General features: G+C 42.2%; 1 protein-coding gene across 11 annotated transcripts in view; it reads right to left on the bottom strand.

Annotated features, from left to right (window-relative positions):
* The window catches only part of ACVR1 (activin A receptor type 1), a 210,253-nt gene that overhangs the window by 26,570 nt on the left and 156,725 nt on the right, over positions 1–26,958 (bottom strand). For 9 of the 11 annotated variants that reach the window (XM_061608735.1, XM_061608734.1, XM_061608736.1 and 6 more), the window contains one exon: positions 21,606–21,679. The exons of 1 other annotated variant lie outside the window; for it this stretch is intronic. In XM_061608735.1, coding sequence (XP_061464719.1) covers positions 21,606–21,672 — 67 coding nt within the window. In that variant the 5' untranslated portion in view covers positions 21,673–21,679. Of the gene's footprint in view, positions 1–21,605; positions 21,680–22,901; positions 23,055–26,958 lie in introns of all 11 variants that reach the window. One more of the 11 variants, XM_061608740.1, reaches the window with a different exon arrangement.

Genomic DNA, 26,958 nt, shown 5'->3' with positions numbered 1-26,958 from the left:
CATCATAGAAGGGGCATGGCGGAGATCATTTGGGAGAGAGTTCCACAGGGTGGGGGCCACTATTGAAAAAGCCCTCTCTCTAGTCCTCACCAGTCTAGCTGTTTTAACCGGTGGGATCGGGAGAAGGTCTTCTGAGGCTGATCTTGTTGAGCGGCATCCCTGACGATGCTGGAGGCGCTCCTTCAGATAGACTGGGCTAAAACCGTATAGGGTTTTAAAGGTCAAAACCAACACTTCGAATTGGGCCCGGTAAACAACCGGTAGCCAGTGCAACTCCTTCAGCACTGGAGTGATGTGATCTTGCTGGCGGCTGCCTTTAATCAGACGAGCCGCCGCATTCTGTACCAGTTGCAGCTTCCGGACCGTTTTCAAGGGTAACCCCACGTAGAGCGCATTACAGTAATCTAGGCGAGAGGTGACCAGGGCATGTACTACCGGTGGGAGCAGATGGTTGGGAAGGTATTTTATAATATTGGAGTGATATCCAACTAAGTCAGAGCAGACCCACTGAAATCAATGAACTTAAGTAACTTAAGCCCATTGATTTCAATGAGTGGACCCTGAGTATGACTATTATTGGATATCACCCTCAAATTTTAATGTAATATTTTATTGATTTATTGGAACTTTCTCTGAGAGAGTATAAACTGTAAAAAGCTGACTAGAAACCCATTAAATAGTAATAAATAATACATAGCCACTCAGAATCTCTATCCTAGAAAGGTGTCAACTGTGCTAATGTAAAACCTAATTACCTAATTATATTAGGCCTTATTCTGTAGAATTCTAAAACACTGTCAATTCAGATGACATTCAAACTATATTTAGCAAAACCATTGTTTGTAAACTCACTTCAAACCATGGTTCCTGATTCTGGTTTGCCAACATGTCAGCTAAAGTATGCCACAGTTCTATATTCGCCCAGGCTCCATTTGTGCAAGTATACTCAAAACTCTAAAAGCCACCACAATCACCCCCTAGAGGAGATCCTCAGATCCTCTTCTATGCTCTCCCTTTCTACTCCATACCTTTCTGTAAGGGTAGTACCAGAAAACCCATCCTGGTAGGCTGGGCATGGAAAGAAGCCATTTTATCACTTAGCAGTGATTTTTGCAACAGGCCAAAGAGGCAGCAGCTGTCAGGTGTTACACAAGATAGAGCATGTGTGTGCAACAAATCTCTTTCCCAAAGGATAAACCAAGATCTTTTAAAAAAAAAATGTTTCAGGAGAAAAGAAGAAAGTTCACTAGTTTTTATACAAGCAAGCAGCTGGAATATATCTTGCAGAAGAGGATTTTTAAATAAAGAGTGCTTCAGAGTATGATACAGGAGGATTATTGTTTTTAAACCATATAGGGTTCATTACAAAGGACTTAAGACTCGCACAGAACAGAGAGAAGTAAGGAAATATCCATGTGGGGTTTTATCAGTTTAGCTCACCACAAGTCTAACCCTTGCATACCAGGCAGGTCCTCTAATTTAATAGAGATTAGTCAGAAACTCTATGGACTCTTGACCAGATTTTTATATATATATATACTTTTTAAAAAAATCAGTCTTGAGCTGATTAATATATTTACGTATTGAGAAAGTTTGTGAAGGTGCCTGAAAGGAACACTTTTCACTTAAAATTTCCAGGCAACAAGAGCTACTCTAAAATTATTAGTCTTATTATCTTTAGATCAGTTGTTAATTTTATTATTATTTAACCTATCATTATTAGATATATTTTTATACTGTTCCAATCCCTATTGTTAGCCACTCTGGGTTTCCCTTGGGAGAGAGAAGTTGAACACAGATATTAAATGAAATAAAAAATGACTGAAAAGCAAGACTGACCAAGTGCTTATGGCCACGATAACAAATTACCTTTAACAGTTATCCAGGACTTGTGGGCTCTAAATGTGCACGAGAGGTCAGAAAAATATAGTCCCATAAGTGCATGCCTTGTCATCTGAGTCATGGGCTTCCTGTGTGGGGTTTATATACCGGTGGTAGCTGCACTTGACTGCTGAGGTCCACCATATGGGATGGCTGGATGGGTGCTTTTTAATATTTTTTTAACATCCCTTTCAAGTCAATAGGGGATTTATTTTGGACCTAGGTCTGGGACTGTTGTAAAGTTGCACCATCTACAGGGTGTGACAACTGACTGGAGGGGTATTATACATGGCATGTGCTACCCATGACACCACCCCATTTTGGCAATTCTAATGGCATATCTTCACCAATAAAATGGCTCCACCAGCGAAGTGTTTTACTACTGTATCTGATGTGTCCCATCAGTATATTTTCCATGCCGACATCATATCTTGAGCTCAGCTGGCACAGTGAGGCTTCCACCAAATCCTACAGACCAGGGATGGAGGACCTGTGGCCTGGCGTCGTTGGCCTAGAACTCCTGTCATTCTTGACCATTGTGGCCATGCTGGCTGCAGCTGATAGGAACTGGAGACCAAAACCATCTGGAGGGCCAAAGGGCGGCCATCCCCACCAGATCTCAAGTACAGGATTTGCCCTAAAGCTCCAGCTGTCAAACCAACATCAATACCTCACAAGACCAGTTGCTACACCAACCACTCATATGTTTCTATTTTTTGTAATTTTTAAGAATACATTACAGTACTATATATTTCACACATTTAGAAAACACTATTGAGGACACTACTGGAAACAAAATAGCTATTCAGTACAATTATACTTTTACATAACAAGATTACTGAGCAACCTCTGGAAACAGTTAAAGAAAAGCTATTCAGTCATCTTGTTAGCAAAGCCGTACCATTTCCCCCCCACAATCTAGCTTTAATAGGAACCTTACTGGCTTAAACAGGAGGGGGAAAACAGCATATGGTCACTAAGCAAAACAAAATTAATTGCACAAAGCAGCATCTAAAAATAATTCACAGCAAGGACCATGATTTTCAGCTCCGGCATAAGTTTTATTTTTGAGGATACAGCCTGCAACTCCAACAGGGGAGTTCAGCTGCAATACCACCAATCATTCCAAAACACCTTCCATCCAGAGAAAGAGATTTGCCCATTTCATTACTGAAATCAGAGTATCTGCCCCAGGATGGGGACTAATTAGAACTCAATTCAGGAATTCATACTTTTATGGCTAAATTTCCAAATGGGAGCAGTGTGATCCAAGCCTTTTCATGATGACTGAATTCATGCGCAATGAATCAGATATAGTTATTGATATTTGGAAAGACTGAATATAGTCTATGTGAACCATAAAGCCAGGAAGATTCCGCCCAGTTTTTAATTCCCAATGCCAGCCTCTCAGCATCATTTCCTCATTCATATTATTTTATTTATCTTTATTCATTCATTGGATTTATGTCCCACACATCATCATATGCAATCCTGGGGCAGGTCATAACGATATAAAATACAATACAATACAGTCAAAAACAATTGAACCAATTTATTTGTCATGTAACTCTCAAGCAGCTTATCCAAAGGCCTGGAGGAAGAGAACTGTGTTCAGCTGGCATTGAAGAATGTACTGAGCTAGCCAAACTTTTTTTTGGGGGGGGGTGTTCTAAAGCAGGGGGCCATTGCCAAGAAGGCTCTCCAGCGGGCCAATTAATGTTGATTCTACCAAAAGGGCTTCTCCTGCTGACTTCAAAGAGCAGACAGGACAACATAGAGAAAGGAGATCTTTCAGGTAACAGGCTCTAAGCTGTTCAGGGCTTTGTACATCAAAACTAACACCCTGAAGTGGGCCCAGTGAAAAATAGCCAGCCAGTGCAGATCTTTAAGGGCTGGGGTTGCATGGTCCCACACAGACAATAACACTCTGGCTGCTGCTGCTGCATTGTTAACCAGCTGCAGCCTCTGGGCCTCTTCAAGAGCAGCCCCAGGGAGAGTGAATTACAGTACAGTAGGGCCCTGCTTTACAGCGCTTCGCTTTACAGTGTTCCGCTAATACAGCGGTTGTCAATTGCAGAAAGGCCCTGCTCCTATGGCGCTTGTTCTGCTTTTATGGCGGTTTTTGCTCATCGCGCGCCATTCTTGCATCATTTTCGCACAACGCGCACTATTATCTTCAATGCGTTCCGCTTTACAGCGGGGGTCCGGAACATAACCCAATGTATGAATGGGGCCCTATTGTAGTCTAAACAGGAAGTTACTAGATATGGAGCACTGTGGCCAAGCTATCCCTGCCCAAATACTGCCATTGCTAGCAAACTAGCTGGAGCTACCTGGGCCTCTAGTGATAAGAGTGATGGAGTACCCTTAGACCAGGGCTGGTTCTAAAGGGCGGCCAGGTTGGGCACTGGCCCAAGGGCCCCGGAGCTCCTGAGGGGGCCCTGAGGGGCCCTCCGCTCCTCTTCCGTGATCCGCGCCCCCCCACGCCCCCCACTTACCTGTCAGCCGGCTTTTTAGCATTGCCCTTAATGAAGATGGTGGCTGCAGCTTCCCTAAGGTAGTGAAGCTGCTGCCGCCACCTTAATTGATGGCAGAGATGTGCGCACGTAGCACGCACGTGTGCCATCAACAAAGATGGCGGCAGAGGCTTCATTCCCCTTAGGGAAACCGTGGCCGCCATCTTCATTAAGGGCAATGGTAAAGACTAGACAGGTAGGGGGGCCGTGGGAGGCCACGTGCGTGTGTACACGTGCGTGCACACCCACCCACCCACCCACTGGGGTCCAGGGAAAGCTGATGCCCAAGGGTCCCTGCATGCCTGGAGCAGGCTCTGCCTGATTCTTCAGGAGAGTACAACCCCAATCTATAACAGGCTTCTATTTTCTTGGACCCAGGAACCACCAGCTCATACACCTCCATCTTCTCAGGATTCAGCTTCAGTTTATTAGCACCTCATTCTGCCTACAGATGATTTATTACAGCAGCAGTCCACCTTATAGTAGCTGCAGGGATTGCATCTGAGTATGTAACGCACTTTATTTTCTCTCTCTCTCTCTCTCCGCACGCACACACGCGCACATATATACAGAGGGGGGCTGGCTTGAGGTCTGAAGGGGCCCCTGGGCAAAGTGCCCTGTGGTGGGGGCCCTGCCTCCATCACTGGGCCCTGACAGGCTTAAAACACTGTTGTCTTCACTGCCAGGTCTGAGCATTTTAATTTCTCACAATGCTCCGGAGCAAAGCAATATCAGGGGCATTGTGGGAAATTTAAAGAGTGGCTAAGGCAGGCAGCAGGAGTGAGCCTCTGCTACGGTGATGGGCCCCAGCGGCTGCTCAAGAAGGCTAGCTAGTCAAACCAGGCCCACTTATTCTACCCACCACTTAGTGGGTCTCAAAATGTCTACTGTTTTAATGGATGCCAGTAACCCAATCCTCTGGTCACTACAGCTGCTCAGCACAGAAAATACAGAAAACAACCCAATTCTACAACTCTCTTTGCCACACAGATGGAATTTAGAGAAGAGAAGGTTTCCTCAACATCAGGCAAGCTCAGTAAGAACCAACTGTCAGTGTTCTAAAAGCCAGACTCACAGCTGCTGGGCTTGGCTAATCAGGGGGCCAGACCCACACCAGACTTTGATTTCACTTGAGAGAGTCATGGCTTCCCCCAAAGAATCCTGGGAAGTGTAGCTTGTGAAGGGTCCTGAGAGGACACTCCTATTCCGCTGACAAAGCTCCAGTTGCCAGAGTGGTTTAATAGTCAGCCACTCTGACTGAAACTCTGTGAGGGGAAAAGGGCATCTCCTAGCAGCTCTCAGCACCCTTCACTAACTACACTTCCCAGAATTCTTTGGAAGAAGCCATGACTGTCTAAAGAGAAATAAAATCTGGTGTGGATGTGGCCAGGGAAAGCTTTGGTTTAAATTGGGGTGGGAGGCTACATGTGCCTGCTGTAGAATAAAAAGGTGGGGGAAATGCTGAAAAGCAATGATTCTGTTCACAATGTTTTCCTTTTGGAAAGGAAGAGGGCTTCCCCTCTGCCCAGTGCCCATCTACCCAATCTCCTCCCCTCCCTTCCCCTCCCCCAGGTAAGTTTCATTTATCCTAAACATGATTGCACAGAAATAAATCTCATTGAACTAAAAAAGCATAGGCAAATGGTCAGACCCACCCTCCCTTCTCCTCCCTCCTATCCCCTCCTTCTTGTCCCTTCCCTTGCCCCTCCCTCCCCATCCCCATCCCATTTTGATCCCCATCCCATTTTGATCCCCTCCCCCTCCTCCTCCTCCTCTCCCATCTTCCTCCTTCCCCCCTCCCCCAGTCAGTTTTACCTATCATAAGCATGATTGTATGGCAGTAAATCCCACTGAACTCAATAAGCATGCAAATGATCAAGCCTGCCCCCCTTCCTCCTTCCTCCCATCACCTCCCATTTGCCCCTTCCCTCCCCCTTCCTTTGCTCCTTCCCTTCCAATCCCCTCCTTCTCCCTCCCCCGCCTTCTGCTCCCCTCTCCCCTCCCTTTCCCCCCTCCCCCTCCCCCCCATGGTCAGTTTTACCTATCCTAATCATGATTCCATGGGCGTAAATCCCATTGAACTCAGTAAGCATGCAAATTATTCCCTCCTTCCCCTCTCCCTTCCTCCTCTCCTCCTCTCTTCCTTCTTCCTCCTCCCCTGCCCATCCAGGCCTCCCTCCCCCCCAGTCAGTTTTACCTATCCTAGGCATGATTCCATGGGAATAAATCCCACTGAATTCAATAAACATGCAAATTATCAAAACTGCCTTCCTCCTCCCCTCCCCATCCCCTGTGGTCAGTTTCACCTATCCTAAACATGATTGCAGGGGAATAAATCCCACTGAATTCAATAAGCATGCAAATGATCAATCCATTCTCAGCAAACCTGCACAGGATCCCATTTCTTACCTCCTGGATTAAAAAGCAGATAAATTCACTAATAGAGAAAAAACCTTGCAGTTTAAAAACGTACCTATAGCCAACAGATATTTCTATCAAACTTTTAAAAGCAGTGAAATTAGGCAGCTATAGTGAATGCACCAGGGGAGCAGGAGACCTCACCTCCTCTCTGCAATTGTATTGCCGTACACATTTGTCAAAATGCAAACACAATTTTTATTGGTCTTTCACAGTCTAATCCACTTCCTGTGTAGCTTGGAAAAATTTGGTAACATGTGCCTCTGAACATATGGTGAGTGGTGACAACACCTGCAATTAGCCCAAATAACAGAAACAAGACATGTGCTGTAGTCATCTTGGTTTAGCAGGAAGGAAGCAACATTATTAAGACAGTTGATATAGTTCAGATAGTCACTTTAAATATGTTTGATTTACTTTGCAATTTTAGTGACGTTTCCTATAGTAAATCATTCTCTTTTGCTTCTGTTTCTGTGAATATGTGAAGTACAGCAACAGTTTGCAACACTGAAAAAAAAGCTCCAAAAATAATTGTGGAATAATGGCACTGACTGTTCTGCAGAATAGTTTCCAATGGACATGAGGAGTGTCTCAGTTTGCACAAGATAAAACAGTGGGGGTGAAATATATTCTAGCAAAATTCTAGGTGTGCTAGAACCTGTGGGCTACAGGTATTCTTAAACTGCAAGGTTTTTGCCTATTGGTAAATCTATCACTCTGTCATCACTCCTGCCACTTCATGGCTCTCAGCTCCCCAGAAAAACAGGCTCTTCCAAGCATTGAGAGATCATATATGTGGCCCCAGCCATTTCCCCATTACAGATGTTGGTCATGGCCATGGCACAGCTGCCGGCCATAACAATAGGACCCTACCGCCAAGAGCCAACAGGAACCCACCCAGATCTATTAGTTTGCTATAGAGGCCGAGTCAAATGGGTATCCCACTCCTGCAGAGCTTTAGATGTTAAGCTTAGCAGATCATTGATGAGGTAGCAGTCAGTCCTTGACAATGGAACTATAGGCAGTTCCCTCCACATCCATGATCACCACAATCCCATCCAACAGACAAACAGTAAATCCAACATATGACCAGCTCAATGGACTAGACCAGATAACCACATAAATCAGTGCCACAAAATACTGAGCAGCTCTGCTGGATCAGACCAGCATTTGATCCTAGCCCAGCATCCTGTTCCCCTTAGCAGCCAATCAAATGCCAGAATGGGAAGATCACAAGTAGGACTTGATGGCAATGGTCTTAACAGAATATAACCATAGCAAACAATTAAATAATGAAATATTTTCTACTTTGCTCTTAGCCCTCAACACCTCACCTGCTCACCCACCCCACTACACCAAAAGTGCCAAAACATCTACCCAACAGAGGATCGATACGATCTTTCAAGAACAATCTTTTTATAACAAAAAAAAAATCACTTTTAAAAAATTCTATGTGAACTTTCACGGGATAGTTCTGATTCATTAGGGTGAATCTTCTTCTCTATACACATAAAGAAAGAGATGTGATGTTCCAGTTAAAGAGGGTGATGTTCAAATTAAAAGATACTTCTTTTACAGATTAAAGGGGCACAGTAGCCCTAATTGAAATTAGGCAGGACTTTCTACTTTGCTCTTCTGTTACTACATACCTGAGAACTCATCACTTTCAGTAAACACACAAAAATACAAGAGAGTTTGCCAAGACAGAAAACAAACATAAGTGAAAAGGCTAAATTTTCGAAGTATGTATGAATGTTACAAGCTGTGTCACAACATGACGGCTAGGGTAATGTGGTATTGCAGTGCCTGCTGAGTAATTTTGTATGACATTTATTAGTTCAGATGGTGGGTTGGAACAAGTTATGTGGCTGCTTGAGTTGTAGCATTCCATAGAGCAGTAATACAAAAAACACAAGTGGAAAGCCAGTAGCTTTTACAGTTTCCTGCCACCAAAGTTAAGAGACTTGTCCAGGTGTTGTTCTACAAAAAAAAAAAAAGGGGGGGGGGAGAAAAAGAAGGAATAATATATTTAACTTACCACCTAAACAACAGAGGTCAGAATATAGTACTACTTTTTTATACATGAAGATATTCATTTTTTTTACAAGTCTTCATTAGAACTCTAGAAATGTGAAATATCTTAATAACAAATCTGTACTGAAATAATCTATTATATAATAGCCATATTTGGGTGGTTCAATCTACCTGCATGTGAACAAACGTGAAATTAAATGGGGACACGCTACTAAGCCTTGACCTCTCCAGTATGTTATCTTTATCCCATTTACAGCTCTCCGTGAGTTTGAAGGTGAAGGTCCAAAGAGGTGAGCCCTCTTGTGGTCATGGAGGCTCCCTGCGTGATCTTGTATCCTAACTGTGCATGCTCCTGCATGAGTGGAAGGTGGCTCCCCGCTTCAGGCCTTCGCACTCTAATTTGTGAAGGGCTGTAAATAGGCAAAGATCATACGCGGGAGGGAGAGGGGCTTGGCAGCTCCTACACTTGCCCTCAAATGTGTTTTTACACACAAGTAGACTGAAGTACCAAATAGGCTGTTAGGGTAAACAAGTGCCTGCAAGAGTAAGAACAGGTTAAAAAGAGCTCTTCAATACTATAAATACATTTGAGGTTCTCAACAGGAGTTCACCCTGCCTAAGAGAACAGGAAAAGCCAGCAACACAGTCATAAAAGGATATTTTTGGACACCAATTTAATTTCTACTTTTGCCAGATTATAGTAACATATTATTACTGCTGCACAAATTTGAGTATGTTATTGTAATGTTAAATCTGTTTTTAATAATGTTTATATGGTTTTATTATTGCAGTCTTTACTTGGTTGTATATTGCTTCAGGACATTTCTTTCTTTCTTTTTTTACTGCGAAGTCATATATAAATTCAATAAACCTAGCCTAAATAAGTTGCAAGTGAAACCAAAGAAGTCTACAGAGAAGTATAATGTATTACGCAGGAGAGGCTACACTGATCGTTAGATATTTTGATGCCTTCCCATGGTACCTCAGTCCATATTTGTTTTATCCTGTCGTACAGAAATAGTGACACTGCAGAAAAGGGTACAGCACTGACCCCATCATTGAAAGTTAAAAACAGATCTGAAGAACCATTTTTGCTCTCAAGCAGTAGCAGATTTTTTTTAAAAATTGATGAAATATGCAAACAAGTAAGGGACTACATATAGTATTTTAAAAACTCTCCCCGTTAAATGCTAAGTTGAACCAGTCCAAAACTCTGTCTTGCAAGATCTGAAGAAGAGGATTGATATTTGCAAGTGCGAGGAAAAGAATGTCATAGGTATGGGGCAGTCATAGAAAGCTGCTCTTTACAGAACTTAAGAGGATGAATATTGCAAGAGCACCTAAGCCCATAATTTTAAGGCCCCAAAACAAAGGGCTCATTCACACGGGAGCTGAATTCCGTTTTAAAGATGAAGCTTTTTCCATCGCGAAGGCAGTTTAAAGATCACACTTTCCTTCCAATAGCTATTTTCCGTTCATACTGAAGGGAAAGAGTAAATCAAGCAGCTTCCTAATGACCACACCCTCTTAAGGTAAAACTATCGCTTCCTCTGATTACCTTGGCAACCAAGCATGCTCAGTTTGTTCCAGAGTAAGTTTCATAAAAAAAGAAAAAATCCTCAAGTTTGATTATTTGTATTTTCAGAATCCAGCAGAAATACAAATATTTATTTGAACAATGTTATGCTTTTTTGTACAAGTTGAGGGGAAAGAAAAAAACAGCACTATTTGCAGTAGGTTTGCAGAACGGGAGCTAGCAGGAAATGACATAACAAAGGAAGGAGTGGGGAGTGGGCGTGGACTCACAAAAGCATTGGAACTAAGTGTCTACAAGCCCCTAGAGATGGTTTTTCCTTCCCTTTTTGGATTAAAATTGGATTGATTTGCTGTGGATTAAAAGCTAAAAGCAGCAGAACGCCTTCCCTTTGCCTCCTACATCATGTGATTGCTGCGAATTAAACGGGCATGCAAGTAGAACCCATCTCACATTAAGTCGCCATGTGAACTGGCCCAAAATGTCAAGAAAGGAAGTGGGAAGGGGAACCCTACAAAAAGGGGAAGGGGAAGGAAACCCTACAAAATGTCACTAATCCAGCAGTCAATTTCCATCTTATTCTTAACACTATTGGCAATGGCACAACATGTTCCTCCATGTACCCAAAATGCACTTCTTAGAAAGCACTTGCACAAACCTAAGAGATCAAAGAAAAGACTAGGGCAATCTCCCTAATAGGTCAGTTTTCCAAGAAACTGACGTAGGCTCAAAAGCAATTCCTACTACATCTTGGAGCAATACAATCCCGTGAAATTTTACTTAAATGTTCATATTGATGCCACAAGAAGCATAGCTGTGTCCCTAATCAATAAGGATACTGGTGGGGAGGGAAGCAGGGCCACACTCTAGTTCCTGGACCAAATGCAGACATGTTGGAACTGGAGGAGGGGAAGTGGAGGAGCTCTTCCCATAGGAGCTGTTCAGCCCTACAAAGCACTTTATAAACAAAACATTCACACCTTAAGACATATGAACCCATTTCTTCAGGCTATTACTAACATATAGGTTTAATGTGAATAATAACATCTTTTATCCCCTAATAGTGGTCTTTGTCACATATTCACTCCTCTAAACTAGTTTGCCTGGAGTTGTCCCTGAAGTGTTTCTTGGCATCTTCTGTTATCAAGACTTTGGTTTCCCCCACCCACAGCATCCTTTACCATTGGCTATGCTGGCAGAGCTGATGGGAGTTGAAGCCAAATAGCAACCTGGGACCCACACTTGGGGAATTTTGCTTTAAAGAGTTGCAATTGTTTTTTTGGGGGGGGTGTTAATCCATAAAATAGTGACTCTTAATGAGGTCAAGTAATGCCTGGCCTTTCAAGCATCGAGAACCTATACAGATAACAGGAAGATTGTATAATGGGTTCCACGTTCTTGGACTGTCAAAGACTTTCACATGTTTGCCTCTGAATAAAGCAAGTCTGTACTGTACTCAAAGCAGAAATCTTATCACTAACTGAAAGGGAGGGGAGAAAGGAGACACAAAACTCAACACAAGAACTGAACGTCTCAAGACACAGCAAAACATAGAAGGGATGCTTGACTGACACTGATCCACATTTTCCATTTACTTTCCCCACTAACTTTAAGTACTAACCAACTGTTCACTGCTTCAGTTTTTTGGGACATGTTTTCCTCTCAGTTTTGTAGCTGAAAAAAATGGTGTTTGTCAGTGATCTATTTTTATACCTACACAGGCACACTGAGGCTGGATGACCTCATCTTCTCCCCCAAATGGTTCTCTTTCAGGAAAATCATTATAGCAGCAGTACTCAAGAGACCATAGCTATAATCCCCTCAAACCTGAGCCTAAATTTTGTCTGATAGAGTTTATATGATACTAGAACCGTCATTTACAGGAAAATTGAAAGAGGAATAATCTCATTCTTCAACTCTCTCAAAGCAAATAGCGATTACTCACTGTACATTTCAAAAAAAAATATTTAGAACATGAGTTTTTTTAAAAAATCCTCCTAAAAAAGTATCAGTGTTTTAATTTCCAAGTAATTAAACCACAAGACATAAAATCATTAACAATGATTTGAGTTTGTTTTTTAAAAAGTGTTTTATTTTTGTAACACATACAGTTCCTTCTGCTGAGGTCCATACAAAAAGATGCAGGAATTGGCCATAAAACCCTTTTATGTTTTTCAGCTTTTGGCCTTCCCACTTTAGCTGTTTAAAGCAGGAGGTAGAGAACTGCATCCTCTTTTTGAATTTGGCACCTTAATTTCTGTTGTTGTGCATGGTGACAGAAAAAGGTGTCAATTAAAAAAAAAAGTTCAATTCAAGCCACAGTTGCAAAGAAAAGAATCAGGAATCCTCTGACTCTTCCTTTTGAATTTGGCTCTTTACCAAGCTGTGGCTTTACCACCTGAGACGTGGGCATTGCTTTGCCAAAACAGCCTTGAGGGCTAATGGGGGCAGCCTGGTGGGGCTAATTAGGCTTGCAGGCCACAGGTTTCCCACTGCTGGTTTAAGGCAACATTTCTGAGGCTATACACAACTCCACTAACTGAATACCACTAGAGCCATAGGTACTATTCAGTGTATGATCATGACCATAAGCTTTGGAGCAAAGACACACTTTCCTTTTTCACAGAAAGAAGTAAAGTCTACGCTTCTCCATGATTTTTGAGCCTTACTGCCAGCATCTGAAAGCCAATGTGGTATAATAGTTAGGGTGTTGGACTACGACTTGGGAGACCAGGGTTCAAATCACCACTAGGCCATGAAGCTCACTGAGTATTCTTGGGCCAGTCACTGTCTCTCACAGGGTTGTTGTGAGGATAAAATGGGAGGGCAGAACCACATATACAATCTTGAGCTCCATAGAGGAAAGGTGGGATATAAATGTAAGAAATAAAATCTTCCAATTACAAATACAGAATCCATGAAATAATGTGATCGTAGCAGGGAGTTCCTCTAGAGAAGTTCATGTTACAATATAAAGTAACCCACTAAATCCATGATGAGGAAGTTCTGTGATCAGTGAAGCAGTGGTAATTTTTTGTAGCCTCTCTATCTGATGGAAGCAGAAAAGATTAGGAAAGTCTAGCAGAGATGATTGCTCAGAAAACCCATGCATCTCTCTCCTGACTCAAGTCAACAATTCCATACTTCTCCAAGGCTTCAAAAGGAAGGGAAAATCCTATCTCTACGCACTACTTAACACAAACCAAAACAGAATAGACAATAGCAACAGTATGTCATCTGTGTAGTTGTTCCTTCTTCACCAATTATTTTACTTGTTTAAACTATTTGGAGACCACCCTTAAATCCAATGGATTCCAAGGGGGTATAAAATAAACACAAGAATTAACAAACACAAAAACTAAAAAAAATAACATCCATCAAAAGATTTACAGATTGAGAAGACAGAACTATATTAAAAAAACTAAAAGCAGATTGAGTTTAGTAGATTAATACATGTGGCCATTTTAACGGTGTTACATTACACAGCAGAATTTCACTGTGTATACGGAAGCCAGAGGAAAGGCTATTGACAACAAAACCATAGCCTGCTGCACTATGAAGTGAACATACCCTTGGAGCAAAAGCAGGGAGATATTTCATTCAGAAATCGTAGCACATCTCAGTAAGAGTTTCAGCAACAGCTTTATAATAATCATACTTGGGAGCAACAATACATAAATAAGAAACTACACACTGCCAGCTTCTGCAAGTGGCCTTGTCAACAATTTACAACCACCATGGAAGTTCATTCTCATTTCCATTTTCCTCTCTTTAGATCTGGATTCAGTGTACCTACTCCTTCACCAACATCTCTATGTGAATACATGAATATAACACATACACATTATTATTTAATTTTAAAGAGCAGTTCAAAACATGAACAAGGGAAAAGACTATAATGAAGCATCAAACTGGAGCATGGGTCAGCAAAGAGGAAACATTTCCCCAAGGATTACTGCACACAGCCAGAGGCATCTTAGTGGGGGATTAATTTACTAATAGGCAAAAAATCTTGTGATTTAAGAATGTACCTATAGCCAGAGGTGCTCAGAGGCACATGTTACCAAATTACTTCATACTACACAGGAAGTGGATTAGACTGTGAAAGACCAATCCAGATTGTGTTTGCATTTTGACAAATTTGTAGGGCAGTACAATATCTCAGAGAGGTCAGGTCTCCTAATCCCCAGTGCATTCATTACAGCTGCCCAATTTCTCTGCTTTTAAAGTTTGATAGAAATATCTGTTGGCTATAGATACATTCTTAAAGTGCAAGGTTTTTTGCCTATTAGTGAATTTCTCTGCTTTTTAATCTTCGAGGTAAGAAATGGGATCCTGTTCAAGTTTGCTGAGAAGGGATTGATCATTTGCATGCTTATTGAATTCAGTGGGATTTACTCCCCTGCAATCATGCTTAGGATAGGTAAAACTGACGAGGGAGGGAGGGAGGGAGGGCTGGAGTAGGCAGAGGAAGAGGAAGAAGGAAGAGGAGAGGGGAGGGGAGGAAGAAGGGAAGAGGAAGGGAGACAAGAGCGGAAGGAGGGGAAAGGCAGGTCTGATAATTTGCATGCTTATTGAGTTCAATGGGATTCACTCCCATGCAATCATGCTTAGAATGGGTAAAACTGACCATGGGGGAGGAGGAGGGAGGGGGAGGGACAAGAGGAAGGGGATAGGAGGGAGGAGGAGGGGAGGGCAGGTTTGATCATTTGCATGCTTTTTCAGTTCAATGAGATCCTGTGCAATCATGCTTAGGATAGATGAAAATGACCTGGGGGAGGGGCAGGGAGGGGAGGAGGAGGGCAGGGAGGGGAGGAGATTGGGTAGATGGGCACAGGGAAGAGGGGAAGCCCCTTTCCTTTCCAAAATGAAAACACTGTGAACAGTATCATTCTTTTTCAGGGTTTCCCCCACCTTTCTATTCTACAGCAGGCACATGTAGTCTCCCATTCATTCATTCATTGGCAATCACTCGTGGCCGAGTAAGATTGTCTTCCAGGGTAAAGTCTTTAACAGTGGGTCCGTAAGTGACTGTAGAGGCCAATTCTGGATCCACACAGAAATTACTATGCTACCCCCATAGCTGGCATAGTTTCAGGTCCTTTTGAGAGCATGTTGGACGAACAGGAGAGACTAAGATCCTGTGGATTAAAGTCTCTCTCCAGCATCCCTTCTGAAAGTACGTGTTTTGTCCCCCACTTCTGATTAAACACTGCCAGCAGCATATCTACTTGGACTTTCAGCAGGCATACCATTCATTCATTTTCATTGGCGATCACTCATGGCAGAGTAAGATTGTCTTCAAGATAAGGTCTTTAATGGTGAGTCCGTAAGTGACTGTGGAGGCCAATTCTAGATCCACACAGCTTCCCACAGTGAGGAGATAGGTTTCCAGATGGAAGATGGTCACAATGAGGATTTGCTTGAAGTGCCTTCCACTTAGCTCGTTTGTCCCTTTCACCCTGTACTTGTGCTTCTTCAAAGTCCATAGCGCCTTTGGTAATAGTCAACCTCCAATTGGGGTGCTTATGAGCCAAAGCTTCCCAGATCTTGATGCTCATGTTACAATTTTGTAGATTATCTTTAAAAACATCTTTAAACCTCGTTTGCTGTCCACCGGTATTCCGTTTTCCATCCTTAAGTTGGGAGTAAAGTAGCCGCTTTGGAAGATGGTGATCAGGCATTTGAACCACATGGCCGGTCCAGCGAAGTTGATGTTGGAGGATCATTGTTTCAACACTGGTGGTCTTTGCTTCTTCCAATACGCTAACATTAGTCCGCCTATCTTCCCAAGTAATTTACAGAATTTTCCGGAGGCAGCGTTGGTGGAATCTTTCAAGAAGTTGGGAGTGGTGTTCATAGATGGTCCATGTTTCACAAGCATACAGTAAGGTCGGTAGTACAATGGCTTTGTAAATAAGCATTTTGGTCTCCCTGCGAATATCCCGATCCTCGAACACTCTACGCTTCATTCTGGAGAATGCGGCACTCGCAGAGCTCAGACGATGCTGAATTTCAGCGTCGAAGTCAGCTTTTACAGAGAGATGGCTGCCAAGATAAGAAAAGTGATCAACGTTCTCCAGCATCGCACCATTAAGCTGGATTGATGGTGCTACAGAGGGATTGGTTTGCACTTGCTGATGAAGCACTTTGGGTTTTTTGATGTTAAGTGAGAGGCCAAGCTTTTCACATGCTTCTGCAAAGGCATTTGGGATAGTTTGAAGATCTTCCTCTGAACGTGCGGAGACTACATTATCATCGGCATATTGAAGTTCTATGACAGAGGTTGTAATTACCTTACTTTTTGCTTTCAGCCTACTGAGATTTAAAAGCTTTTCATCTGTTCGATATGTGATTTTCACACCAGTGGGGAGTTTCCCCACAACAAGGTGTAGAATCATGGTGATGAAAGTAGCAAATAAGGTCAGAGCAATGACACATCCCTGTTTGACGCCTGATCCCACTTTGAATGGATCACTTTGAGAGCCATTGTTATCCAAAATTGTTGCTGTCATGTTGTCATGGAGGAGTTGCAAAATATTCACAAATTTATCAGGGCATCCAATTTTCAGAAGGATGGTCCAAGAGCAGTTCGATTTACAGTATCAAAGGTCTTAGTCAGATCAATAAATGCCATATACAGAGGTCGGTTTTGCTCCTTGCATTTTTCTTGAAGCTGTTGTGCAGTGAAGATCATGTCCACTGTCCCCCTGGAAGGGCGGAGACCATTTTGGGATTCAGGGAGGATGTCTTCTGAGATAGGTAGGAGGCGATTTGTGAGGATCCTTCCAAGGATTTTACCTTCGGTAGCTAGAAGAGAGATACCTTGGTAGTTCCCACAATCTGTTCCATCACCCTTCTTGAAAAGAGTGGTAATTATGACATCCGTAATGTCTTCCGGGATCTCCTCCCTCATCCAGATTTTTTCAATGAGTTTATGAAGTTGTTGTGTAAGTTCAGGCCCACCTTCTTTAAAGTCTTCAGCAGGAATCCCATCACGTCCACTAGCTTTGTTATTCTTCATTTGATTAATGGCTTTACTGACTTCATCCAAATTACGGGATACTGCAAGCTCATCTCTAATTCGTTGTTGCGGGATTTGCAAGAAGACCTCATCAGCCACAACAGAGTTACAGTTAAGGAGGTCGTAGTAATGCTCTTTCCAACGCAGTGCAATAGACTCTTTGTCCTTTAGAAGTTTGGTACCATCTATTGAATATTAGGGATTTGTACCATAATTTGTTGGTCCGTAGATGGCCTTTGTGGCATTAAAAAAGCCCCATGCATCATGAGCATCTGCCAAATGCTGGATTTCTTGAGCTTTCTTTATCCACCAGGCGTTCTTAAGTTCTCTAGTTCTTCTTTGGATCTCAGCCTTTGCACTGGCATACTTTTTTTCTTAGCAGCTCAGTTAATGTCTTTTTGCCATATCTGGAAGGCTTCCTTTTCTTGTCAATGATATGTTCAATCTCACTATCATTCTCATCAAACATCCTGATATTTCTTAATTTGGTATCCAATAGTTTGTACACATGCTGCAATAACGGAAGTCTTCAGTTTAATCCAGTGTTCCTCAACGTTTTCAGGGAGTTCTGTAGGTAGATGTTTCTTCAGAGTTGTTTGGAAGCAAGCTTGCTTAATAGGATCTTGAAGGGCGTGGATGTTCATTTTACGCCTTGGTTTTCTTCCTTGGAGCCTATGTTGAGGAACAATATTAATGGCCAGAGTGGATCGAATTAATCAGTGATCTGTCCAGCAGTCATCGGCACTCGTCATGGCCCTGGTGAGGAGTACATCACAACGATCTCTGGCATAGACAATCATGTAAACCAGGAGATGCCAGTGCTTCAACCGAGGGTGCTTCCACGATGTTTTAAATGTATCTTTCTGGTGAAAGAGTGTGTTTGCAATAACAAGATTATGCTCTGCACATTTAGTCAGAAGTAGAATTCCATTCAGGTTGCTGTTGCCAACTCCTCCTTCCCCAATGGTTTCTGACCATAAATCAAAATCACTCCCAACTCTTGCATTGAAATCACCCAGGAGGATAATTTTATCTCCTTAGGTATCTCTGATAAGATGGTGTCCAGCTGGGTATAAAAGTTTTCCTTGACGTCTTCATCAGCATCTAATGTTGGTGCATAAGCACTTAGAATAGTTGCCTGCTGGTTTTTAGTGAGTTTTAATCGGAGAGTTGAGAGTTGTTCATTAATGCCAGTAGGAACTTCTGACAAGAGTTTCACACGGTCATTTTTAATAGCAAAGCCTACTCCATGTATTTGTCATTCTTGTTCAGGCAGTCCTTTCCAGAAGAAGGTGTAACCTCATTTTTCTTCCTTCAATTGTTCCTCTCCTGCTCTTCAAGTTTCTTGGAGTGCTGCTGTGTCAATATTAAAACGTCTCAACTCCCTCACGATGATGGCAGTCCTGCGTTCAGCACGTTCACTATCTGTATTGTCCAGCAATGTCCATATATCCCAGTTCCAAAGTTCATTTGTCTTTTGCAACCACTAAGTGGTAACCCCACTGGTTGCAGTGATCCAGTCAGGGAGAGAGATGAGGCAGACTATGTTTAGAACACCTTTTCTAGCCCCCTCACCATACAGGGTGAGCAGAGTGGATCCTGAATAGGACTGCTCAGTCGTGGATACAGCTGCCGAACTACTCAACTGCCTCGGTCCTTGAGCCAGGATGACTGAGTCTGTATCCACCACCCATGTGCCAGTCCATGACTAAGGGCTTCTGGATTTCACAGTCCTGCCCCCGTTGCCATTTGCTGATCACCACGGGACTTCTGGTTTAGTTTGGCTGGAAGACGCCTGTGTGTGAATTTGTTTTGTGTGGGGAGATCGGTGCACGACGATCAACACACAATCTTGACAGAAAAAGGCTTTGATCCAATAGCATGAATACCACGACGATTGGAAGTCTTTTATCGGCTGCAGCCTTCATCCACCTTCACAGCTGTTGTAACATATACATTGTTATCCTCCGCTTGTTCTGCCATTGAGGACTTTCTTGGATCGTTCTTTGTCTGGTTCCTCTCCCTTGACCTTACTGCCATGGGTGACCCTGCTGGGAGTACATGACTCCCGACGACATCACTCACAGGGTTCACTGGAACACGCAATCCCACTCACCACTGCAAGGTGACGATCCAGCGAGTCTCCCACCCAAATTTAAACCAAAGCTGTCCCTGGCCACATCCACGCCAGACCTTTATTTCACTTTAGACAGTCATCGCTTCTCCCAAAGAATCCTGGGAAGTGTAGTTAGTGAAGGGTTATGAGAGTTGCTAGGAGATGCCCCGTTCCCCTTACAGAGCTTCAATCAGAGCTGCTCACTCTTAAACTACTCTGGCCACTGAAGCGGAAATAGGAGTCTCCTCTCAGCACACTTCACAAACTACAATTTCCAGGATTCTGTGGAAGAAGACATGGCTATCTAAAGTAAAATAAAGGTCTGGTGTGGGTGTGGCCACTTGATTAGCCAAGCCAAACAGCTGTGATTCTGACTTTTACAACATTGACAGTTGGTTCTTATTGAGCATGCTTCAGCTTATCACTGACTTCAATGCTAAATTTCTTTAATTAAAAATCAGCCAGGCATTTTTTAAACTTTTAAACTGCAGAAGATGAAGGTCAGAGAATGGGGCAAGGTCAGTAATAGGATTACAGGTGCTCTGTGAACAGGGCTGTTTTTTAATTAATTTTGACGAATTATGAGAAATCTGACAGAAAGAAGTCCTAAAGGGGTCTGGTCTTTTCTCTCTCTTTTTATACTTTGAACTCTTGATTCTCTCTGGCTCTTTTGTGTATCGCCATGGAAATTTAGAGGGTTGTTAAGCAAGCGTTTCTGAGTTCAGGACTATAAGTTTTGTCAGGTTTTGTTTTGAAATGAGCTTATGAGAAGCATCAGAAGTCACAGAAGGTCATAGACTCCATCTGCACTATGCACTTAAAGCAGACTTTAACAGTCATGGCTTCCCCCAAAGAATCCTGGAAACAGTCATTTGTTGTGATGAGAGGTGTTAGACCCTTGCTCCCCTCATAGAGCTACAATTCTCAGAGTGGCTTATCAATCAGTCCCACTTCCCAGGGAACTCTGGGAATTGTAGCTCTGTGAGGAGCATAGAGGTGTCCTAACACCTGTCATCACCATTAACAAATGACAGTTCCCAGGATTCTGTGGGGGAAGCCATGACTGTGAAAGTGGTATAATATTGCTTTAAATGTAGACTGCAGAAACGCAACCACACTCCATCTCAAAGTTCACCCAAAGGTCCCAGGGCAGGTTACAACAATTTAAAAATGCAACATTAAAAACAATTAAAAACACAAAATAGGATGGGTCCTAAAATATGTCTCAGGTGTCAAAGGCCAAGATAAAGAAGTATGTATTCAGCATTCACCAAAAACTATACAATGAAGTTGCCAGATGCACCTCTGGGGGGAGGAAGTTCCATAACTTAGGGCCTGCCGCAGAGAATGCCCTCTCCCAGGCCACCCCCCCCCAAGCTTCTGAGGATAGTGGAATCACCAAAAGGGCCCCCTCTGCTGATCTCAACACATGAGATGGTCTGCAGGGAAGGAGGCGGTCTTTCAGATAAGTAGGACCAAAGTCATTTAGGACTTTAAACACTAGGATAAGCATGTCAAATTGGGTCCGTAAATGAACTGGCATGCAAACGTATGCTACCCACTTCTCCCAAATTTACAACGCACACTCAAAGCCTGTATTCACACACACACACTTTGGAAATCAGGAGGAGAAGACATAAGAAGTACTCTAAAAAATAAATGCTGGCCTACTTCTGGTTTGATATTCTCCTCCCAAGAGCTTGCCTTCTTCATTGCCCCAAACTGTTTAATGAGTATAAGACATCCAAGAACGTATGCAATAACTTGGTGTATGTTCCCAGTGACTGGTGAACAGTCATAGCCCTTCTGTAACTTGCCAGCCACTAAAAATCATCAATGCAGGTTTTCTGTCCCCCGAGTACTTATTATTATTGCCCACCCTTCACCAACTAGGTCCCAAGGCAGGTTACAGAAATTTAAAATACAGTATTAAAAACCATTAAAACACATTACATTCACAGGTGTAAGGTGGGCCCTGAAAACATACATCTCAAATGCCAAAGGCCAGGTTAAAGAGATGCATCTTTAGCATTCACCAAAAACTGTATAGTGAAGATGCCAGGTGCACCTCTGTGTACTTACCTTCAATGCTGGGGGAAGGAAAACACACCATCACTAGTACAGGAATAATCGTAAGTCCATTTATCATCTTAGACCTAGATTAAAAAAAAATTCTTGCTTTAAAAATCAAATCAGAATTACTTAACCAACTGCATTCCCCAAGTTTAACACAGCCAACTGCCTAAATGTCAATCGCCAGTTGTGGGTTTACACTACTGTATTCATTCACCAAGTCCAGGCAGCTCCCCAACTGTTTAACAATTATTTCTTAGACTTTTAAGAGTTTTTGGAAGATGGCAGATTTTCCAAAGACAAAAAAATAAACAAAAGCTTCTTCCTGAAGAACTAGCTGCAATCAAAAATTGTTCACAAGTCATGAAGAGATTCTACATGTTCACAAATTTAAAATTCTTGGCTGTTTCAAGACAATCATACAACAGTTAACATGAACAGAGGCTTTCACAAACATGTTATGTTAGGGCTCCAACATGAATGAATGATCTGGGCTGAGGTTCTAAGCATGCCAACCTGGAGGGCCACAGGTTTGCCACCCTTGTTCTAAAAAGTTTAAAAGGGGGCATCCATCTCTGGCAGAGATGTCATTGCATAAAAGCAGTTCCAAATACTCTCACAAGTGTGAATACTTATGTTTCTGGACCAGTGACCTTAACAAAACCTGTGATATGGGAGGACAACCACCACCAATAACTATGAGAGCTAGCAATGTCCTTTAGGCACCATTTCGAAAAGACAAACTAATCAGTTCTGAACTTGATAGGGTTTGGCTCTGCACCCTTCCTCACTACAGGTCTAACTCAGTTATCACTGTAGTCAGTGATAAAAATCTCATAGTTTTAAAATACTGATAGACTGCAATTTAGATTGAGAAACGTGCTCACTCTCATTTCACATGAAATGGCTGAAGGCCATTATTACTGTTGCTGTTATGATTAATTATGATTAATTTCATTTATCGGTCACTTTAAACAAAAAGTCTTAAAGCAACTTGACAAAAATAAAATACAGTACATAAAAACAATTAAAACCATACAATACCTTGCAAAAGTAATCAGACCCCTGACCAATGCTCTCATATTGCTGTATTACAAATAGTACATTATTATTTCGTTCTGTATGATATTTTATTTTGAAACACTGAAACTCAAAATCAATTATTGTAAGGTGACATTGGTTTTATGTTGGGAAATGTTTGTAAGAAACATAAAAAACTGCATAAGTATTCAACCCCTGTGCTGTGGAAGCTCCTGGTTTACACATATGAAAGAAATTACCCTATCAAGTACACAGTTACCTTACCATTGGTCTCCATCAGGATAAAAACCCCACTGTTGGAGGATTATTGCTCAGGCTGTGGATCATGACACACCATCCCTACAGTGACGTATGGTGGTGGCAGCATCATGCTGTGGGGATGCTTCTCATCAGCAGGGACTGGGCATCTTCCTAAAACTGAAGGAAGAATGGATGGAGCAAAATACAGGGAAATACTGCAAGATAACCTGCTTCAGTCCACTAAAAAACTGACGCTTGGGAGGAAATTCACTTTTCAGCAGGACAATGACCCCAAGCACAAGGCCAAAGTAGCACTGGAGTGGCTCAAAAACAAAAAGGTGAATGTCCTACAGTGACCCAGTCAAAGTCCTGATCTCAATCCCATTGAAAATCTGTGGAGCTCTTTGAAAATTGCGGTCCACAAGCAATGTCCAACCAACTTGAATGACTTGGAGCGAATCTGGCAAGAAGAATTGGCCAAAATCCCTCCGACACTGTGTGCAAAGCTGGTGCATATCTACCCCAAAAGACTTAAAGCTGTTCTTGCAGCGAAAGGTGGCTCTACCAAATAGTAATGCATGGGGGTTGGATACTTATGCAAGCAACACGTTTCAGTTTTTTTATGTTTCTTGCAAACATTTCCCAACATAAAACCAGTATCACCTTAAAATAATTGATTTTCAGTTTCAGTGTTTCAAAATAAACACCTTACAGAACGAAATTACAATGTACCATTTGTAATTCAGTAATATGAGAGCATGCGTCAGGGGTCTGATTACTTTTGCAAGGCACTGTACATTTAAGGTAATGTTTGGTTTTATGGTGATTTTATTATCCTATTATTTATTTTACGTATGGTTTGTTTTTATGTACATCACTTAGAAATGCAAATGATTAAGTGGTATATAAATGTTTTAAAAAATAAATAAAATTAATGACAATATAAAATCCATAAAATTCTCATACACCAATACATTAATAAGGACCAGGTCCTCCCCATTGTCCTCAAACATTACCTCCATCTGAAAAGCTTCACACACATTCACTCTGTCAGCAATATAAAACCACGTGGAGGATAGGGGCAAAACAATATGGTGTTGTACAAGTTAGCTTCTACACTTCCAAAATTGCTTATGTGACATTAGCGCATTTTACCTCGGGGTGGTGGTTCTTGGCAAGAAAGGTGGCAAGACTACATCAGGCATGAACAAGTCTCACTCACCTTCACCAGCCACAACTCACTGTAATTATTTCAGAAAGCCACAGATGTCCAAGTAAAAACAAACAAACCAGCAGCAGCAGTTTAAATGTTTTTATAGCACAAGGGCAGATAGGCCTTAAATTTATATATATATTCTGTGAGGAAGAGGGGGATATAAATTTAATTAATAAATAAATTTTGTGTGTGTGTATAGCTCTTACACACACACACACACACACACACACACACACACACACACACACACACAGAGTCAGCAGACAGTGCTGAGCTAGGTGTACTAATGGTCTGATATGGTATAAGGCAATCTCCTATGTTCAGACTGCTTATCTTACTTCTATCTTCCCCTCAGTCCTGTAACACAAAGGAATTTTCTGTTTGTTTCTTCCTTCTCCACACACAGAGAGCAACCACTCTCCTAAGAAGCTAAGTGTTCAGACAAATAAAAAAAATTAAAATGGACCCCAGATGATGGTGCTTAGATCCAAGTGTTCTCTGTAGGTCGTATAACAGAAGGAACATCACACTATGAAAGTGGTTCCAGAGTTCTTTCATTGTTCTGAACACAAATTGGTGGATAAAGTGTTTTGAAAGAAGACAGTATGCTCCAAACTGTCCTTCTAACAGTAAAATTAAATATGTATCCATCCAAAAGGCAGGTATCAAGTGAGAAATAATCTCTTTGGTTAAATATTGCATGGCTTTGACTAGAGTGATTAACAGTCTTGATAAGGCATGCCATCTGTATCCTGTATTTCAAGCAACTGTTTAAAAGTGTAGCAATATATGAATTATTTGTATTAGAAATACTACACGCCAAAAAAAAAAAAAAAGCTACTTGCCAAACATGGAGTACAAGGAAAGAGATCAGGGGTTTCTGTGCAAAATGATCCCATGTAACAAAAGCCACATAAATATATTTGTGAAGGAGAGCATTATTTTCTTTTTAGAGATCTCACAATTGTTTTTGCCTGTTTAAAGGTGAGCAAGTTGGCTGCAACAATTTTTTGTTGTACACAATTAAACTGCACACATAATTAAAATCCTAGATAGAATGGGTAATAATGCCCAATGTTAATCATATTCAGAGCAAACCCATTGAAATCAATTAACTTATTAGTCCACTGATTTTCAATGTGTCTATTTTGAGGATCACAGGCACAGAAAGGCCATGTTTGCACACAATGTTAAGCCAAATCAAGGTCTGTTCTTGGCTATAGATCATCTTTAAGAAGGAGAGAGCTTAATGACAACCCTGCGTTTGGCGACACCCCAAGCCAAACTATGGTTTAGCTGCCAAACTGCAGGTCTAAAAAGACCTGGAGAAGTAAAGTAAGTGCGAGCTCCTCTCCACATTCATGCTGTCTCAGTAAGCTGTGTTTGCCTTACTGTGATGTGAAGCCAATGCATATAAGCTAACAGCAGCTCTTATACATCTGGTGAAATTATTTAATTATTAAATTTATATCCCGCCCTTCCTCCTAAAGGAGCCTAGGACAGCAAACAAAAACACTAAAAACTCTCTAAAACATCTTAAAAACAGGAGACTTTAAAACACACTAACACGAAACATCTTTGAAAACAGTTTTTTTAGAAACATCTAAAAAAGTAATTCCAACAGACAGACTGGGATAAAGATTCTACTTAAAAGGCTAATTGAAGGCACCGAAAAGATAACACAGATGGTGCCTGTCGAATATTTAAGGTGAGGGAATTCCAAAGTGTCAGTGCCACAACACGAAATGTCTGCTTCCTATGTTGTGCAGAAGAGATCTCCTGATAAGATGGTATCTGCAGGAGGCCTTCACCTGCACAGCATAGGGATCACCTGGGTATGTAAGAGGTAATACATTCTTTCAGGTATCTAGGTTCCAAGCTGCATAGGGCTTTGTACACCAAAACCAGATCCTTGAACTTGGCCCGGTAACTAATGGGCAGCCAGTGCAATTCATGTAACATGTTGGTGATACCCTGCTCCAGTGAGCAGTCACACCGCTGCAGCTTCTGGACCAACCTGAAGGGCACCCCTACATAGAACGCATTACAATAATCTAAACTGGAGGTTACCAGAGCATGGACAACAGGCTGTTCCAGTCCAGAAACAGCCACAGCTGTCTTACCAGCTGAAACTGGTAAAAGGCACTTCTAGCCATTGAGGTGACCTGGGCCTGTAGCGACAAAGATGGACTCAGGAACACTCGCAGACTACGAACTTGCTCTTTCAGAGGGAATATGACCCCATCCAAAGCTGCCAATTGATCATTTAGCCAAACTCGGGAACCACCAACTCAAAGTACCTCTATCTTGCTAGGATTCTGACTCAGTTTACTGGCCCTCATCCAGCCCACCATCAAGTCCAGGCACTGATCCAGGGCTTGCACAGCCTCTTCTGATTCAGATGTTACAAAAAATAGAGCTGTGTATCATCAGCATACTGCTGACACCTCACCCCAAATCTCCTGATGACCGCTCCCAAGGGCTTCATTTAGATGTTAAACAACATCAGGGACAAGATGGCACCCTGCAGCACTCCACAGCACAACTGCCAAGGGGCCAAAAGACAATCACCCAATGCTATTCTCTGAAAATGACCCTGGAGGTAGGATCAGAACTACTGTAAAACAGTGCCTCCAATACCCATCTCACAAAGTGGCTCAGAAAGCTATCATGGTCAGTGGTATCAAAAGCCACTGAGAGATCAAGGAAGAATAACATGGTGGCACTCCACCTGTCCTTCACCCGATAAAAGTCATCCATCAGGGCAACCAAGGCCGATTCAGTCCCATAACGAGGCCTGAACCAAGACTGGAATGGGTCAAGATAGTCTGCTTCATCCAAGAGTCTTTGCAATTGCTGTTCCAC

This window comes from Rhineura floridana, chromosome 2, assembly GCF_030035675.1.
Source record: "Rhineura floridana isolate rRhiFlo1 chromosome 2, rRhiFlo1.hap2, whole genome shotgun sequence".
Taxonomy (NCBI): domain Eukaryota; kingdom Metazoa; phylum Chordata; class Lepidosauria; order Squamata; family Rhineuridae; genus Rhineura; species Rhineura floridana.
This window is presented reverse-complemented; position numbering and strand designations above follow the sequence as displayed.